General features: G+C 38.7%; 2 protein-coding genes across 3 annotated transcripts in view; one reads left to right on the top strand and one right to left on the bottom strand.

Annotated features, from left to right (window-relative positions):
- Positions 1–16,764, bottom strand: part of mtor (mechanistic target of rapamycin kinase) — a 114,486-nt gene that overhangs the window by 64,028 nt on the left and 33,694 nt on the right. For both annotated transcript variants that reach the window (XM_044211706.1, XM_044211707.1), the window contains exon 28: positions 15,195–15,340. In XM_044211706.1, coding sequence (XP_044067641.1) covers positions 15,195–15,340 — 146 coding nt within the window. The remainder of the gene's footprint in view (positions 1–15,194; positions 15,341–16,764) is intronic.
- angptl7 (angiopoietin-like 7) lies at positions 8,242–11,871 on the top strand. Its single transcript, XM_044211708.1, has 5 exons — positions 8,242–8,798; positions 10,109–10,209; positions 10,334–10,528; positions 10,787–10,982; positions 11,104–11,871. Exons 1-5 carry the CDS (start codon positions 8,438–8,440, stop codon positions 11,271–11,273), a joined length of 1,023 nt encoding a protein of 340 aa, XP_044067643.1. The 5' UTR covers positions 8,242–8,437; the 3' UTR covers positions 11,274–11,871.

A 16,764-nucleotide genomic window follows, 5' to 3' on the forward strand; every position in this document is an offset into this window, starting at 1 on the left:
AAAAAATGAAGCTGTAACACGAATTCTGCAAATGGCACAATTGTTGAAATTGGAGCAACTGTTGTTGAGGTGGAGACATTCAACAATTTCTAAGATTTAAAAAATTCAAACTTTTGTTACATTTTTAATTAACACTGCTTATGAAGTGTTGGAACTAAAGCAAAACCTGCAATTTCAACTGATTTGGCCTTACATTATATAACAACAACTCAAGCATTGAAAGATTAATGGTCTTCCAAAAAAATTAATAATATTAAGATGCCCCTTGTACCCATTTTTCTTTTTCCTAAAACTCTTCTTTTGGAGAAATGGTCAGTTTCAAATTATCCTCATTTGTTCATTGTATCACAGTGATGAATGTAGCATGGACTAGCTTGTTTTCCTTCTCTGTCCAGAAAAAGTTGCACTGACAAACCCATAAAGACATCAGTCACGGGTAATTAGAAAATAATTGACATTAATGGGTCAAAAACAATTACTATTTTTTCCGCTAGATATTTTTTTTAGCAGCATGACTGAGCTTTGAAAGAAAATAATACTGTACTACTGATTGCTGACATGTGAATCACGTGATGAATGGCAAGGCAGGTTTATTTGTATAACCCTTTACAAACAGAGACAAATCAACAATGCTTTACAAAAGGCATTAAAATGAATTTAACCATTTGAAAAGAAATTGAAGGAAATAAAAATAAAATATTTTTTAAAAATTAAATAAAGTAGAAAGAGACAAAAGAATAATATACAAAGTAACAATTGTTGGAGTATCCAAATATCCAACCAGTGTACACATTTTTCTACAAATTAGTTAATTAAACAATACGGCCACTTGGTCTATCTGAACAGTGTCAGTCAACACCATCTAAAATGACCCAAATCTTAAACTTTTAATACATGAACACAACATAAATCTTCAAACCTGGCATGCACACATCTTGTATGGAAATAATGGGCAACATGTTGTCATTATTGAATACAGATCGGCATCTGTGTGTATTAAGATACAGCAGCATCACATGCATCACTGCATGAGATAAGCATGGAGGCATAGGAAGTGGTTACATCAGTAACCCACTTCCGTCCAGATTGTCCTGGGATGTTTGTGGCTAAAGGAGGGCTGAACTCATCTTTGACACCATCTGACTAGCCCTTTGTCTCTCATTTCTCTAAAAACATCAAGACAAAAAGGTGGTTGTTTCATCACTGAGCAGATGCCACAACATGGGGAAACACTTAGTTAGTATCCCTTGATTTTGAAACAATTTCGTTGAAATGACCAAAATCAGCTCTTTCAGTGAAGCTTATCATAAAGCTCAGTACTTTGGAATGTGGCACTATAAACAGGAAAAAGGCAAATGAGACATTATAAACTTGTATTCTTAACATGTGTGTTGCAAATAATGCCAAATGGTCCCTGTAGAAATGGTATACATAGAGAAAACAGGTCCATCCTCTATTGCATAATTTTAGATGACATTTTTCTGTTTTTCTTTTTCCTCAAGTAAGTTAGGTGTGTTAGGGGACCACTGAGACATCAGCCGGAGAAACCATTCCACCCATGTTTACGCCACACTATCGCCACATTGGTACACCACTGCAGAATGTGTCTCCTGGGTTCTTCACCTTCAGGTCAAGAGGCCAACAGAACAAAGCGTCTCCGGTGGCCCAAGAAAAAAAAAATCCTGACAGATACCCCATTGGAATGCTGCTGTTGCTATGTGGACAAAGAGATCGATATACAATGTTTTTGGAAAGACTTGAGTTTCCGCAGGTCACATATTCAGTGAAATTATCCATTAAATATTTCCAATGAAAGATGCCAGTACTTTGATCCATTTATTTTGCTTTATTCAATTGAAATTTACTCATGCTAAAATTGATTTTTCTCCTAAGCAATGGAAACAAGCACAGGGTGCAGTTGTCAATTTAAACAAAAGGATTACGCCTGATTCATAAAGCAGCAAAACACCAGCTACTGATCAAAGAGGCAAAAGTATTTATATTTATAGTATTTGTACTTATACTGGTTAAACACTGTATTCAAATTCATTGAGGAATCCATTCTAAATGCATGGAGATAGATACAAAAGTAGTTCAAGCTTATACAGCTTTATGACAAAGTGATAGTAAGATCTACTCAAATGCATGAGATCACGCTCATACCCACAAAGCTAAAAACACTTAATGGTTAACAAAAAACAATGGAATCCCTAAATGTTGGCACAAGTGGTTTTTGTTTTCTGTCCTGTGACACAACTGTTTTTACATCCCAGTGTCACGAAACCTTTCTCTGAAGCAGTGCCACATGGCAAACTGTGCTTACACAAAGCAGGGTGAACTATTCTAAAGGGATAATGGCTAATCCATCGTCTTCCCCTCCAGTACTGTTTGTCCCAGCTACTGGTTTGTAGAGTGGCAAGCAGACGGCCACTGCCTGGCCTGCATCTGCTGTATGACAACAGAGCCACCTGGTAGCCATCACTAGCTTCAGCCACCAGACCTCCTGATGGTCTGCCAGGGCATGAAGTCTGCCACTCTCAGAGTTGGAGGATGCCGCAGTGCATACTGTCTCCTTCATTATGGAAAATATGGAAGAGTTTATTTTACCCCTATACATGACCTGGTTTAACTGAGTTTCAGATCATTATCCACTATATTATTTTGAAATGCACATCCATGGTAACTCCTGCCTGCTTATCCATGGTGATTTTATCATAGCTTACAGGCATTATCCAGCATGTCATTTCTATTCTTGTCTATTTTCTAACTGTTCTAACAATTAAGCTAGACTGTGAGTAAATAACTTAAACTTCAGAGCTGCGGACCAAAAGTCCATTTTATAATGTTAAATAAATCCAGCAAACCTGGTTGCTTTCTTACATTAAAAAACAAAATGGTACTTAAGTTGTCTTCTACTTTAGTTAAAACTACATAACAGTAAGTGAATTACAGGGAATCCATTGCTACTGAGTGCTTTGCAATACTGGCTTGTACTCAAGATTGATACGGTAAAGGGGCTGTGCAGTAAAAAATAAGCAGTAATGTGGGACCCTGTCTTTACAATCAAAATTGCTGTCCTACGGTGAATATCAACACTACTTTACCAAAGGTCTGTGTTACATTATTACAAACTTCAAAGAATAATCAAAACCATATTGCTACAATGATCATCCAAGATAAAAAAGTGAAGCTTTCATATGTTGTGTTAATCTAAACACAGGATACAATGATTCACAAAATACTGAGTGTAAGCAACTCAAGGAAATATATGCCTTCAAATAAGCCAAAATGATACCAAAATGTGTACAATTCAAACTGGGGATCTTCTGTGCGAACCAAGCTGCCAGGTGGGAGAGGTTTCTTTTAATAAAGATTAAGTTATTCAAAGTTTTGAGATAGAAGCCCTGGAATCCACTGGCTCTTGCTTTCACCTCCTGCCTTTCCTGTAATTGAACCCATGAGTGTTCTGCTGACAGCTTGGCCCCAGTGGTCACTGTTTGATTACAAAACGTTTTTCCAGTGTATTTAGGGCACAAAAGCCGTCTGTGAGCATATTCTGACTAAAAATACTTAGTTTTGTCAGCTCGCACTTATCAAAGATAGATGACTGCTGCAATTAGCACAGCAGGGTGTCCAACTTGTCTTAAAAGGGCAAAGGAAAAAATCTGTTCAATGAAATGTGTGGGTTTCCCGAGGAAGTCATATAAAGAAGGGGGCTTTGGTTAAAAGTTTAGTGAATACCTCTAATGTTAAGAGGAGCCATGCATTCTTCACACAGAGCCTGGTGAGACATGGTTAGACGGTAAATGGTGTTTAAAGAAGCTGTTTTGAAAGGAAAAACAGCGTGATGCGTGAACATATAAAATAGCATCCAGCTGGACTTTCCTGTACTAGCACTGAATGACAGAGTCCAGGGCCAGAGGAAAGTGATGCCGCTGGGATGAATTGCTGGAGAGTGAGATGTGACTCACAGAGCAGTTAGGGTAATGAGAACATCCAGGAAGGCAACTTATCCACATTTTTCCAAAAGAGACTGACGCACATCAATGACATTTATAGGGAGGTCAACAGGTACCACGCACCCTCAAACATTACATTATTGAACAGTTAGAAACATCTGCCAACTGTAGAAGTTTTATTTAGACAGGCTAGCTAAGTTGAAAATGATCAAAATAGAGCACACACTCAGATTCTTTTAAATTTAAGACCAGTAAACTTTCTGCTGTCTCTATGTTGGCAGCAGGGTTGGAAACTATTTCTAATGTAACTCAGTTTTATTTGACATATCATAGCAAAGATACTTATCTTAACTGAATTACCTTTAAATTGTTTCTCTCTGGTAGATATCATCTGAATAATAATATAATGGAAAGGTAAGACTGAACATCCAGGGGAACATTATGTGGTAACTGACTTACCTTGCATGTTACAATCATCACATTTGTTTGCGGTTTTATGCTAAAAGCACCAGTAGGTGTACGTGACTGAGCCACATAAATATTGGGGCTGACCATAATATTATGGAAAGTTGTTGTCAATTTTTATTTTTGACAAATGGCAGGGTTAAGTGGAGGATTATATTTTGGATCTAATCAGTGTTCAGAATTTGTCTGTCAATTAAAACACTGCCGCAAAATAAACATGAAGACTGCCTAGTACGGAGCACATGGATCAAACAAATTTCCCTGTGTGGGATAAAGACGACAAATGGCTTATTACTCCCATATGCATCAGCAAAAATCAAACAAATACAGGAAACTAAAAGCACATGTCAACATAAAAAAAAACATGCAATGAGTACAGGGGAAATTGCAAAGCGGTGACCAGTTATGAAAAGAGGCCAGCGACATTCAGTCCATTTCATAATTATGTAATATTTTTGAATTTGAGGAATATCATTCCTTATATTTCTTCTCCGAACCGCAGTTCCCATGACACAAAGATGATACTGAGCAGAACGATCTAAACAGTTTCCTTATTTATTTGCCTGACCAAGTGAGGAAAATTGAGAGACACCTGCCAGACATTTAGCAGGAGGGACAAAAAGCCTGAGGTTTTTAAAAAAAAAAAAACAAGGCCTCGCTGGTGATGCAAGATTATGTAGTAAGATGGCAGACGAAGGTAAACGTGTCAAATTTTATTTTGACTCCAGAGTTGTGATATACCGTCAACCCTATCTGCCCCTCAGCTTTGTGCTTCCATGGGTTAAATAAATCCATATAACTGAATAATATTACTAACTGACTAAGGATTTGTAAGTCAATGCACCCATGTCCATACATGGTAGTGTATATTTATAGACAAGAAATTCAAATACAAGCCATGGAATAAATATGGAAAAAAAATCATGTGCTTCAAATTGCAAATAGTGTTTAAAGGGGTACTCCAGTGATTTAGTACTGCACTTTCACAAAGTTAGGTAAATTACACGAGACAGATAAAAAAAAAAAAAAAGTTAAAAAGAAATGTTCAATGGTCAACTGTCAAAATGTGTGCAGCTGAGCCTGAAATATTCTCACTTCTGGATTTTTGTTTTAGTCCCAGCAGGAATGTATATCACATGATCCATGTGCACATACATGCAATACGGACCCACTCATAAAAACATTGCACCATAGCACAACAAGTGGTCAAAACTCAGGGTATCTTTAAGGCAAATATAGGGGTATTTAAAAACTTAAACAGGGTAGTTTAAAGTTGTGGTTTAATACTACTGTACTTCACTGTGTATTGTCCACATTTTTCATCGTCATTTTGCAAACGCCTCCATCGCTGACTTTACCAGACAGTTAATTCCTGTCCATGTGTAGAAGGGAAAACCCATAAAGTTCAAGTAAAAACTGAAAGGAATGTCCTGGTTCAGCCATGTCTCAGTTAGTACTGTTATGCACAACTCCCAGCTTTCACTGGCACTTCATCATGGCAGTTCATATATTTTGCACGGCAATGATCACACATAGCTGAGTATCACAGAAGTCATGCATAATCTGCAGTCTCAATGCCCAAGGCATACTCTGATACCCAAAAAAAATCCACAACCATCCCTTTGGCCTAATCTCCAAAGGCATCTCTTCTAAGTTGGCAGGGCTGGCAGCTCCTCAGTGAAGCTGGGGTGAGATAGAAATTCCACAAAATGAAGATCATTTAATCAGAAAGCCTCTCTGATGTCTGATATTGCAAAGGTATTATTTTCATCCTCAGCCAGTAATTGGCATGTTAGAAATTTTAGAAGAGAAGACAACCCAAAAGCAGGAATTTTGCAAACACTGTCATTAAGCCACACAAACGTACCACATTCACCATATAAATGGTGGTTCAAACAACCAGCAAACATCACAAGGTTACCACTTTCCCTGGTAAAAGGCTGCTTTATGTCTTCCACAATTGCAGGTGTAAAGGATTTGGCTCCAACTCCCAACCCCAATGACCATTCTAAGTGCCTATGAGCGGTTCCTTCCAACAATGTTTGACCTGCAAATCACTGAACAGTATTACAAAAATCAGTAAATTAGTCCATGTAACCTGCTACTAACCATTGTTCAGAGCTCCTTTATACCCAATTCAGACAAACACTGTGACCCAGGTCAAACCCGTGTACGGGGTCAATTTCAACAGATCAACACGGGTCAGCTGAAAAAGAATCAATTTATTCCATGTGCAAAAAGTCAAAGGACCATCATCAGCGCAACTTAATTCAGCACCATGTAATTCCAGAGACATAAATAGGCTACTAGATTAACAGCAATGAAAGAAAGAAGTTTCATATTAACTCATCAGCTACCTGGGTGTGGTCACGCGACCTACAAGGAAACCAGAATGTATACATAGATAATGCATGTATGTGTCTGCATTCACCCATGCATCCCCATATACACACCATAGATTATGCATCCCCATATACATTGTATGAGTCTTGAACTCTTTATGCATTCATGTATATTTACACTAAAAACTAAAAACAGTAGTATTAATTACTAGATGGACAACAGTGATTCATTTTCAACGAAAAACGCACTTAACGGCGACACACACACATGACAGGAAAACACCTGGACTAAATACCCTAAGGAAGGTGAGACAATGAGACACAGGTGCAAACAATCAAGGAGGGGCCAATAATGAAAACTGGAGGGAAAGCAAACAAAGACAGGAAGTAAAACCACAAGACACACAAGGCAAGGAACACACTACAAAATAAAACAGGAAATGACAAAACCTATACCCTAAAACTATAACAGTTTCCTGTGCTTTTCAATGCTTACAGTGTTTCTTTGAAATTATTTTCAAATTGTACATTTTGCAGTGATACCACAAGTGTTGTCTGTGCTATAACACAAAAGAGAAAATACAAGCAGCCAATTCCTCCTGCTGTTCATAAAACCCACAAGAATATAATTTCATTTTGTGGTTCTGTGGTTCTCTAGTGGGTAACAGTATACCATTGTAGCTACTTTAAAAAATGCAGTACATGTGTGAAGGCAAAGTGTTAAGCCTTTACACATTTAGACAACATTTTCAGGCTTTGCCTACCTTCTCCTGAACAAATTCTTTCCACTTAATGCAAACAGTATTTTGGTCAAATTTTATCCTGAGGCTAAGCCTTTCTCTTGGTATCAACACCCTTTTGAAAATTGATGCTGAAAAGGTTCTGCGGAAAACACGCCCGCTTCAACATCTGCCAAAAAGGGTAGCATCAATAGAACGCTTAACCTACAATTAAGGGCACTTAGTGACTTCACACAACTCTTGGCATGTGAACACCGAATTTACTGAAGAAGGATACTGTAAAATCTGTCATTAACATGGGAAAAGCCTAGAACAAGTATCCTAAATGTTTTAACAATGTTACTGGGTAGCAAAATAATTTGAAATGAAGTACAGTTATAGTATACAAGAGTTTGCATTTTCACACTGTAACAAGTGGCACGTAACTGGAAGTGCAATGAGTTCAGACAGTAGCCTTTGTTTTGTTTCCTCAGCTCCTTATGTTGCTCTTCCAGGCAGAGGAGAAAAAACATTACTGCCCAGAAACCTTCAACACCTGACAAAGAGAGGAGAAACGTGGGCAAAACCTCTGTGGAATGAGTGAAAGTAAGATGAGGGGAGAGGTAGAGGGGAGCAGGGGAAGGAGGGATGGGGAAAGGTCCTCCACCCTGAGGGTTGGAGAGGGTCAGCAGTGAGTGGTGCGCACCGGGAGAGAGGGGGAGGACCCACATGCAAAATATTTAAGATGTTCAGGCAGAGGAGGGCTTCACTGAGGAAATAAGACAAAGCCTGGGTGAGCTGTTGGTCAAAGAGGAGCTCCAACTCAACTGGTCAGCCAAAGCTCGTCCGTTTGAGATTTGCAGACCTTCTACGGGGACAGACTGCTTTTGAACAACAAAAGCAATCAAAAACACCTGAGATTGAGTGAAAATCTAGAACTTTTGTATAGAAAATGGGAAAAGTAAATTTGAGCGTAGTGGCTTTGGGGGTTGCACTGCTCCTGTTGGCAGAGACATGGGCCCAGAATCCCAAGAAGAGACTGGCATCTCCAAAGCCTCCCAAGGCTCAGTGCTGCGATGAAGTGCGCTCTCTCAAGGTTCAAGTGGCCAATCTGACCAGTCTCCTTGAGGAGCTGAATCACAAGCAGGAGACAGGCTTAAAGAACGTTGTGAGGCAAATAATGGAGCTGGACAAACAGAATCAGCAGCGGGAAGCCCGGGTCACAGAGGCAGAGAGCAAGTACTCAGAGATCAACAACCGTGTGGAGATCATGCAGCTACAAACCCTACAGTCTGCTACTCAAACTTCATCAGGTGAGCATGAAAACTTTGTAGCACCTGTTAATATAGTAGGAATTAAATGACATACTAGCCAGAGTTTTGTGTACTGCTGGTGGGTGTCATAATATCTCAAAAAAATTGCAGGAATATGTTTTAGCTAAACAATTATTTTTGCTAAACTGAATTCATGTGAAAGCAATTTACATAAACAAAATGACTCAAGTGCCTATTTGGGCTACCTGCCTCTAGCCTCTAGTTGAGCAGTTGGTGTCAAATTCACACTCCTGGTGTTAAAATTACTTCTACACATGAGCATAGATTTTAGATATGACTTAACTTAAAATGTACGGTTAAAAATGAACCTTTTCACCCTGTCTCTCTGATTTTGTTTTTAATGAAAAATTGCTGTTTTGAAATTTTGTGAAGTTCAGTTTCAATACATTGCAAGGGCTTTTTTTTATTGGGAAGAGCACTCATATTTGAATTGATAATATAAACTAGTAAATAACAAGCGAGAAAATCACTGGAATGTGAGTACCTACATTTTCCAATATAATCCTCAAATAGGCCAACTATTTTGAACACACAACACTATATATTTATTTTAGCAGTGTAAAACTGTAAATCAGCCTTGTCCATGGCTTTGTGGGTCTCAGACAACTGCTGTAAATTGGTTCCGAGATAGATTACAGTGCACACACTTATCCGAGCTGCCAGACAGCAGTCAAAAGCATTCATTTGGAGCTGTAGAGTCCCATCTGCAGGGCTGCCAATAAAGAGCTCCATCAAAGGCAAATCATCTCCGCCATTCATCTCAACTTTAACACACCGCTAATCAGCACTGGCTGCTGCAGAGAGGTTAACCGGGCATGACGTAGTTTATTATTTCAGTACCTTAACTGTGTGGTCTAACAGGCCACATTTATGTTGCTGGCAAAGGGAACGCAGAGGCCTTTTTAAAACTTGAGTAAATTAAGAGACATGAGAGCAGAACAGGAAGGGGTGCAAAGATTAGAAGAAGTGCAAGCTTTCCATCTCTCTTTTACACAGACTTTAAAGTATTGGGCTCATTGCTCCATTGTGATCTCCTATCCCTATTAATGGCATTACCATAATGTGAGAGGAGTAAAAGAGGGGAACGATGCAAAAATCTGAGCCATGCTGTGCATTTTCCCTATGTTTTGATCTATTTTGCTTTTGGTGGGGGTAAAGGTCATTTTTTCATCTGTACAACCACTCAGATATCCATAAAGCTGTTAGAATTTATTACATTCACATTTTTTAAAAACTGCTCATGAAACTGCATATGGTTTTGGCATAACTGAAGAGATTCTTTTTTCCAGATGCCATATATGACTGCGCTTCCCTCTACAGCAAGAACTACAAGATCTCTGGCGAGTACAAACTGCCTAAAGATGAGTTTCTGGGTACACCTGAGCTGAATGTAAGTTATACTTGAGTCTTGTGTATAGCATGTCTTCTTTGTGTACTTTGGTATAGTATAATGAGGTCCCCTTCTTCTCTCTGCATTCTGTTACATTTTGGTACTACTGCTGAATACTTTTCAGGTCTTCTGCGATATGGAGACAAATGGAGGTGGTTGGACTCTGATCCAAAGGCGCAAGGTCGGCTTAACATTATTCAGTCGTGACTGGAAGCAGTACAAAAGTGGATTTGGATCCGTCCGCGGAGACTTCTGGCTAGGCAATGACCACATCTTCCGTCTAACAAGGCAGCCCAGTATGCTCAGGATTGAAATGGAGGTACGTGTTGGAAAACATGGCACTCATTTAAGCTTGGGCTGAGACACTAAAGAGCAAGAATACGTAAACCATTTCATAGCCAAAAGTAAGAGGGCATAAACACAGAACCAATTTATTCCTATGGGTATTGAGCATAAGAACATTAATAATAAATCAAACTAACTAAGTTTAAGACGTTAGGCAAATCATGAGAGCCAATATTCTCAGGTTCTATGACTGTCCCTCTCTAAATCATGTTATATGTGTTTTCCAATGCAGGACTGGGAAGGAGAGACACGCTACGCTGAGTATGGCTTTTTCACTGTGGGTAATGAGCTCAACAGCTACAAGCTCTTTCTTGCCAACTACAGTGGGAACGCTGGAGACTCCCTGCACTACCACAACAACACCAACTTCAGCACCATCAACAAGGACAATGACAAATGTGTGGATGACTGTGCTTCCCTGCGCAAAGGTAAATTGTGAGAGCAAATCCACTCAAAACAATCCATGTAGTCATTTACAGTAGCTGTTACAGGTACATATTTCTCTCTAATTAACACTAAGTCTAATTCTTTTGCCTCACCTCTTTCCAGGTGGTTACTGGTACAACTGCTGCACTGACTCAAACTTGAATGGCAACTATTACCGCTACGGTGAGCACACAAAGCACTCAGATGGGATCACTTGGTATGGCTGGCACGGGTCCAGCTATTCCCTCAAGAAAGTGGAGATGAAGGTCCGGCCAGTGGGTTTTCAACCATAAGTGCTTCACTGCGTGTCCTGGATCAAGATCATACACATGAATGCTGAGAGATCTACTAATACCTGTCCAACTAAATTGTGGCTTTCCCTTGACTGCGAAAGGAATGAAAGTGTTTGTTTGTTATGGTCTAGCTAAATTTCAGTCAGATGAATGTGTAATGTTTTTGCTGTGTTTGATTGATTGTAAATTGTAGTTCATATTGTGTATTTATCAGTAAAATATTTTATTTTTTAAAAGCTTTAATAGATGCTCTTTTACCAATGTCCCATATGTGTTACTGCATTTTGATTCCTTCTCTCATTTGTCTTGAAAGCACTAGGATGTATTTTTTAGTTAAAACAAGCCATTTATGGGTAGAAGTAAGAATCAGTCCAGACTGGTCTGGTTCAGGTATAAATCATCAAGGACTGGTAGGAATTAATTGAAAAGGATCTTTGTGAGTTGCTGGAATGGGACCAACCACCAAAGGTATTTCTTATAAATTACGCTGCATTTTATTGTAAAACCATAACTATTGATGTGTAATTTGTAAAATGTGTACAGCTCTGTAATTAAGTTGTTTTGTGTGACAGAAAATAAACATATTTTTTAAAAGAAACAAGGTGTATAACGTGTCTCAAACTGATAATTCTACATTTTTCTCTTCATTGGCTAAAGAGCATGGTTGAAATGTGACTCAATGGAAGTCTAAAAGCAAATCAAGGTCTTGTGTCTATTCATGTACAATAAAGGCAACATCTTTGCCTTGAGCCACCGACCTCTGACTCTTGGGTCATCTCCTGACATTCTGGCCAAAGATCCCAGGGCACCTAAGCCAAATGCAGGAATGAAGACACACACACACACACACACACACACACACACACACACACACAGACACTCTATTCTGAGTTTTATGCCTCTAGGTTTACTGCCCTGAAAACAATGACACCATTTTGCTATGGTTTAAACCAACAACAAATTCCTTAGAGCCTTCAAATACCTTCAGACAGGGAACACTGCCAATTCAAGCTCAGTGGTAGGGCTTAGTTAGATTCTCTGTCTTTTACAAAGTGACACATTCAGTCAGGGTAAACGTATAATTAAAGCTGGACATTTATCCCTTCCCTTTAGAAGAAATTACCACAGTGGAATAAAGGGCACATCTTGTATGGTGACAAATGACCAGGTCTTTCTATTCTAAGGTTTAAAATTATTCAAACTTGTGTCCCCAACACTAAAAGCAGACCTTGAACAGTGGTTGATTGATTATAAGAGGTCAGTTACAATTGACATAAACCTTTATGTCTCCATCAGACCTGTGTTCTATTGACTAGCATGCTTCATTTAAGAAACACAACTGCTGCATATGGAATTAATTAGTTACAATGGTGTGAAAAAGTGTTTGCCCCCTTCCTGATTTCTTATTTTCTTGCATGTTTGTCACACTTAAATGTTTCAGATCATCAAACAAATTTAAATATTAGTCAGAGATAACACAAGTAAAAACAAAATGCAGTTTTTAAATGAAGGTTGTTATTATTAAGGGAAACAAAATCCAAACCTACATGGCCCTGTGTGAAATAGTGATTGCTCCCTAAACCTAATAACTGGTTGGGCCACCCTTAGCAGCAATAACTGCAATCAAGCATTTGCGATAACTTGCAATGAGTCTTTTACAGCGCTGTGGAGGGATTTTGGCCCACTCATCTTTGCAGAATTGTTGTAATTCAGCCACATTGGAGGGTTTTCGAGCATGAACTGCCTTTTCAAGGTCATGCCACAGCACCTCAATAGGATTCAGGTCAGGACTATGACTAGGCCACTCCAAAGTCTTAATTTTGTTCTTCTTCAGCCATTCAGAGACCCCACAAAACATCCAAAGAACTGCAGGCCTCACTTGCCTCAGTTAAGGTCAGTGTTCATGACTCCACCATAAGAAAGAGACTGGGCAAAAATGGCCTGCATGGCAGAGTTCCAAGACAAAAACCACTGCTGAGCAAAAAGAACATTAAGGCTCGTCTCATTTTTGCCAGAAAACATCTTGATGATCCCCAAGACTTTTGGGAAAATACTCTGTGGAGTGTTTTTTCTTTTTTTTGCCCAGTCTCTTTCTGTCTGTTATCTTTCTCAGACACACCTCTGAAGCAGTCATAACAAAAGTAGAACATCTTAAGATTAATAAAGGTAGTACATCGCAGGGCTACTGGATTGCATTACATTGTACAAGTGTTCCTGCTATTGTGTTCACCCCCTTTCTACTCATACATTGAGTACAGTTGAGAGGCAAAATAAAATAATGCACAAAAGCCACTCTGGATGGCTAGCATAAGATGAGATTTTGCTTAACAGGTTGCAGTCCTCTATACATCTGAACATACTAAACTTCATTTAAAATTCCATTTCCAAGTATTTCCATGGTGCCCAGTAACGTTATGGCTGCACATTTTTTATTAACACATGGTCCAGATGCAACAATGTCCGGCTCCAGTCGCTACAGAACCACCAAATTCATAGTTTCTTTGTAAATGTAAATGTATACTTTTACACACTATTATAATACCTATCACACAGCTTTTACCCCCATCATTACATCCTACCAGATATTTTTTAAATTCAACAAGATTTAATGAAATAAAAACAAATGACTAATCCAAGTCCAACTAAAAACACTACATGATGTACCAATAACACCACAGGCCAAATGCTCAATTAACAGTGTTCCTCTGTTGTTGGGAATAACGCGGAAAATGTGAACAATTTCCTGGCTCTATCCAAAGCTGTGGGGCCTCAGAATATAGTCAGACCACAAACTAATTCTTTTGATTTTCTTATAATCCCTCACACATTATTCATACCAGTTACAAGTAACAACAACACATTTGTACTATTACGAGTATGTCAATTATTCAAATTGAATACCCTGAATTTTAACTGAAGATCAATATGAGAGAATACAAAGAACAATTCCTGAAATAATTGCAAACTCATCTACAAACACCATGACTCATTAGGTACTAAAATAGCAGTGACGAGGCCTCCTTGTCATCAAAAAGTGTGCATCAGATTTGAACGTTTTGTTTTGGAAGGTTTTTGTTAATACAGCAACGACTCAGTAGAGCCAGGTTTAAGTAGTGCTTTTTGCACACCAGCCTCTAGATCTTTTATGGGAAATCCTGAAGAGGTGAGAACCAGATGGGGATATTGAAAACACCAGAGTGCCGGCTCCCATCATTCATCATCATCAAGGCTCCTGAGAAATTGAAAACAGGCCCCTGAGAAACACAAGTCCAGACACTCATAGATGAAAAGGAGGCAAGCGTCCAATTAGATGCCTGGAAAACAGATTTCTCCATGCCATGCCAAAGGCACAGAAACAAAGAAGGATGAGAAAAGGGAATGGAAAAGATGACCGAAGATGTCAAAGGGTTATGGGACAGGAGGATATGTGTAATATAATTTCGTTGTGTATTTATTTGATTAAAAATTGACTTTGAGAGAATAGTTTAATGTTTGTCTTTAAGCAATAACTTCTAATGCAATAACCGTGAATCACAGAGGTGTCTGTCAAACCTAATTTTTGTGACTAGGATGAATCTACACCAACAGGAAGAGAAAAGAAATATGCAATTACTTACCTTCCACTGACACTGAATTATGTTATGATCTCAAGTTCTAACTTTGAAGAAGCTACATACAGCTATGTATGAAGTTACATATTCCTTTGACCCTACTATAACAACTTAAATTAAAAAACAGTTTAACTGTTACTTGGACCAAAGGAGAAATTACACAACCAAACAATAAGTTAGGCGGACCATTAAATAAAGTAATTTCTTATTTACCCTGTTCATGTAAAGAAAAATGTGTGAAGTTCAACTTCTCACAGTTTATAAAGGCCGTGGTTGTTTCTCGTTAAAAAAAAGTGTTCAGATCCCCTACCTGATAAGAGACTCCAGGATGAGAGGAGAAGGACCTTTCTGAAACTCCAGCTCTTTGTAATGCAGAGCCTTGGCGTAGGCACGACACTTGGCAGCTCTCTCGCCAAGCAACACAATGCCATTATCATCTCTGAGGGGCAGAGGGCCCTGGAAAAGGAAACACATTTTATAAAATAACCAAATCATGGAACATCAGGAATGAACAGTTGTCTGTGACCTCTACTGTCCTCTATCGGCGATTAGTAGGGTTTGCACGAACAATAGAACTTATTATTCTGTTTAAGTCTCACTGACTGTATTTAATGTACATTACAGCTCAATTACTGTGAATGACTGGAATAAGGTCATCTGATGTGGCATTTAAATGATTTGTATTAATGTGCCTTTGTAATTGAGTTAACATGCCAAAGGATGTCTGGTAGCCTCCAGAAAACCTCTTATGCTCTTCTTTCCACTGGCTCGGAATAGGACACTTTCTATGTGTTTCAACTGTAGCCTCAGCCTCAGCAAATGCTATATTATGACCCAACCATGACGGTCTCTGCCCTAAACGTAACAGTATCATCACTACTTAGCTCAACATGTGTGGTCAAGCACGGGACTAGAGAGAAAGTGCCATCTTGAAAGGCTTTCTCTGTTAACCTTTTAGTAGTCTTGCAACACCTGTGTAACAAAGCATTGCTGTGGTTTCAAGTGTTATCTCCTAGGTTCCTGTTCTTAATTTTATCAAAATGATAGCACCTAGAATGTTTTCTGATTAGCTCTCTTATTATAAATTTTAATTAACTGTTGAGAGGTATAATGTATTGCAGTTTGGGCAAACTTCAAAAACAACCTTCCTACAACAGAACATCCATTTAAACAACACCTTTTATTAAGCTGTTTCAAGTGCACTGAAAACCACACTGTGCTCACATCACAGTTGCTCATGGCAACTGTAGTGAATTTTGGCATTGGTGGCTCCACAAAATTTGAGGCCAATTGAGGAGACTTGTTTTGGCATTGATAAATTTACTGAGCGCCTCTATGCAGGTTCTGTTATTTGCTATCATAAACTCTGCTTTGCATCTGGTTCACCATTTGACTTATCTGGCAGATGCCTAAATTCAAAACACCGAATGCTTTCACACACAACTTGAAGATACACCGATGACAAAGGAATACATAAAATTAACTGAGTCAAGTGAACCATCATCATTGTTTCCACAAAGACAACATTAAAGCAGATGAGGTTTGAATGCTGCAGCCTTGCCAACTGGAGACCCAATGTTAATAATGGTATTTCATCATGTAGTGTATGTAATGTCATGTAGATCCAATGGGCATGTACTTTTTGTTCCACAAAAACACTGGACAGTTTGTATTAAAAATTCAAGTTATAGTTGAGTCATTGGTAGTAATGAATAACATTTAACCCTTGTAGATTTATGATGGGCGGGATGTGATTATATTCTCTGACTCAGGAAAAGCCTTATTTATCACCCCTTTATCAGCTCCCTTTTATAAAACTTGACATGTGCAATCCTTCAGTCTAAAATGTATCACAGTGATTCTGTGGTTTAATGTAGCTG

Source organism: Siniperca chuatsi, linkage group LG10, assembly GCF_020085105.1.
Source record: "Siniperca chuatsi isolate FFG_IHB_CAS linkage group LG10, ASM2008510v1, whole genome shotgun sequence".
Lineage (NCBI taxonomy): Eukaryota > Metazoa > Chordata > Actinopteri > Centrarchiformes > Sinipercidae > Siniperca > Siniperca chuatsi.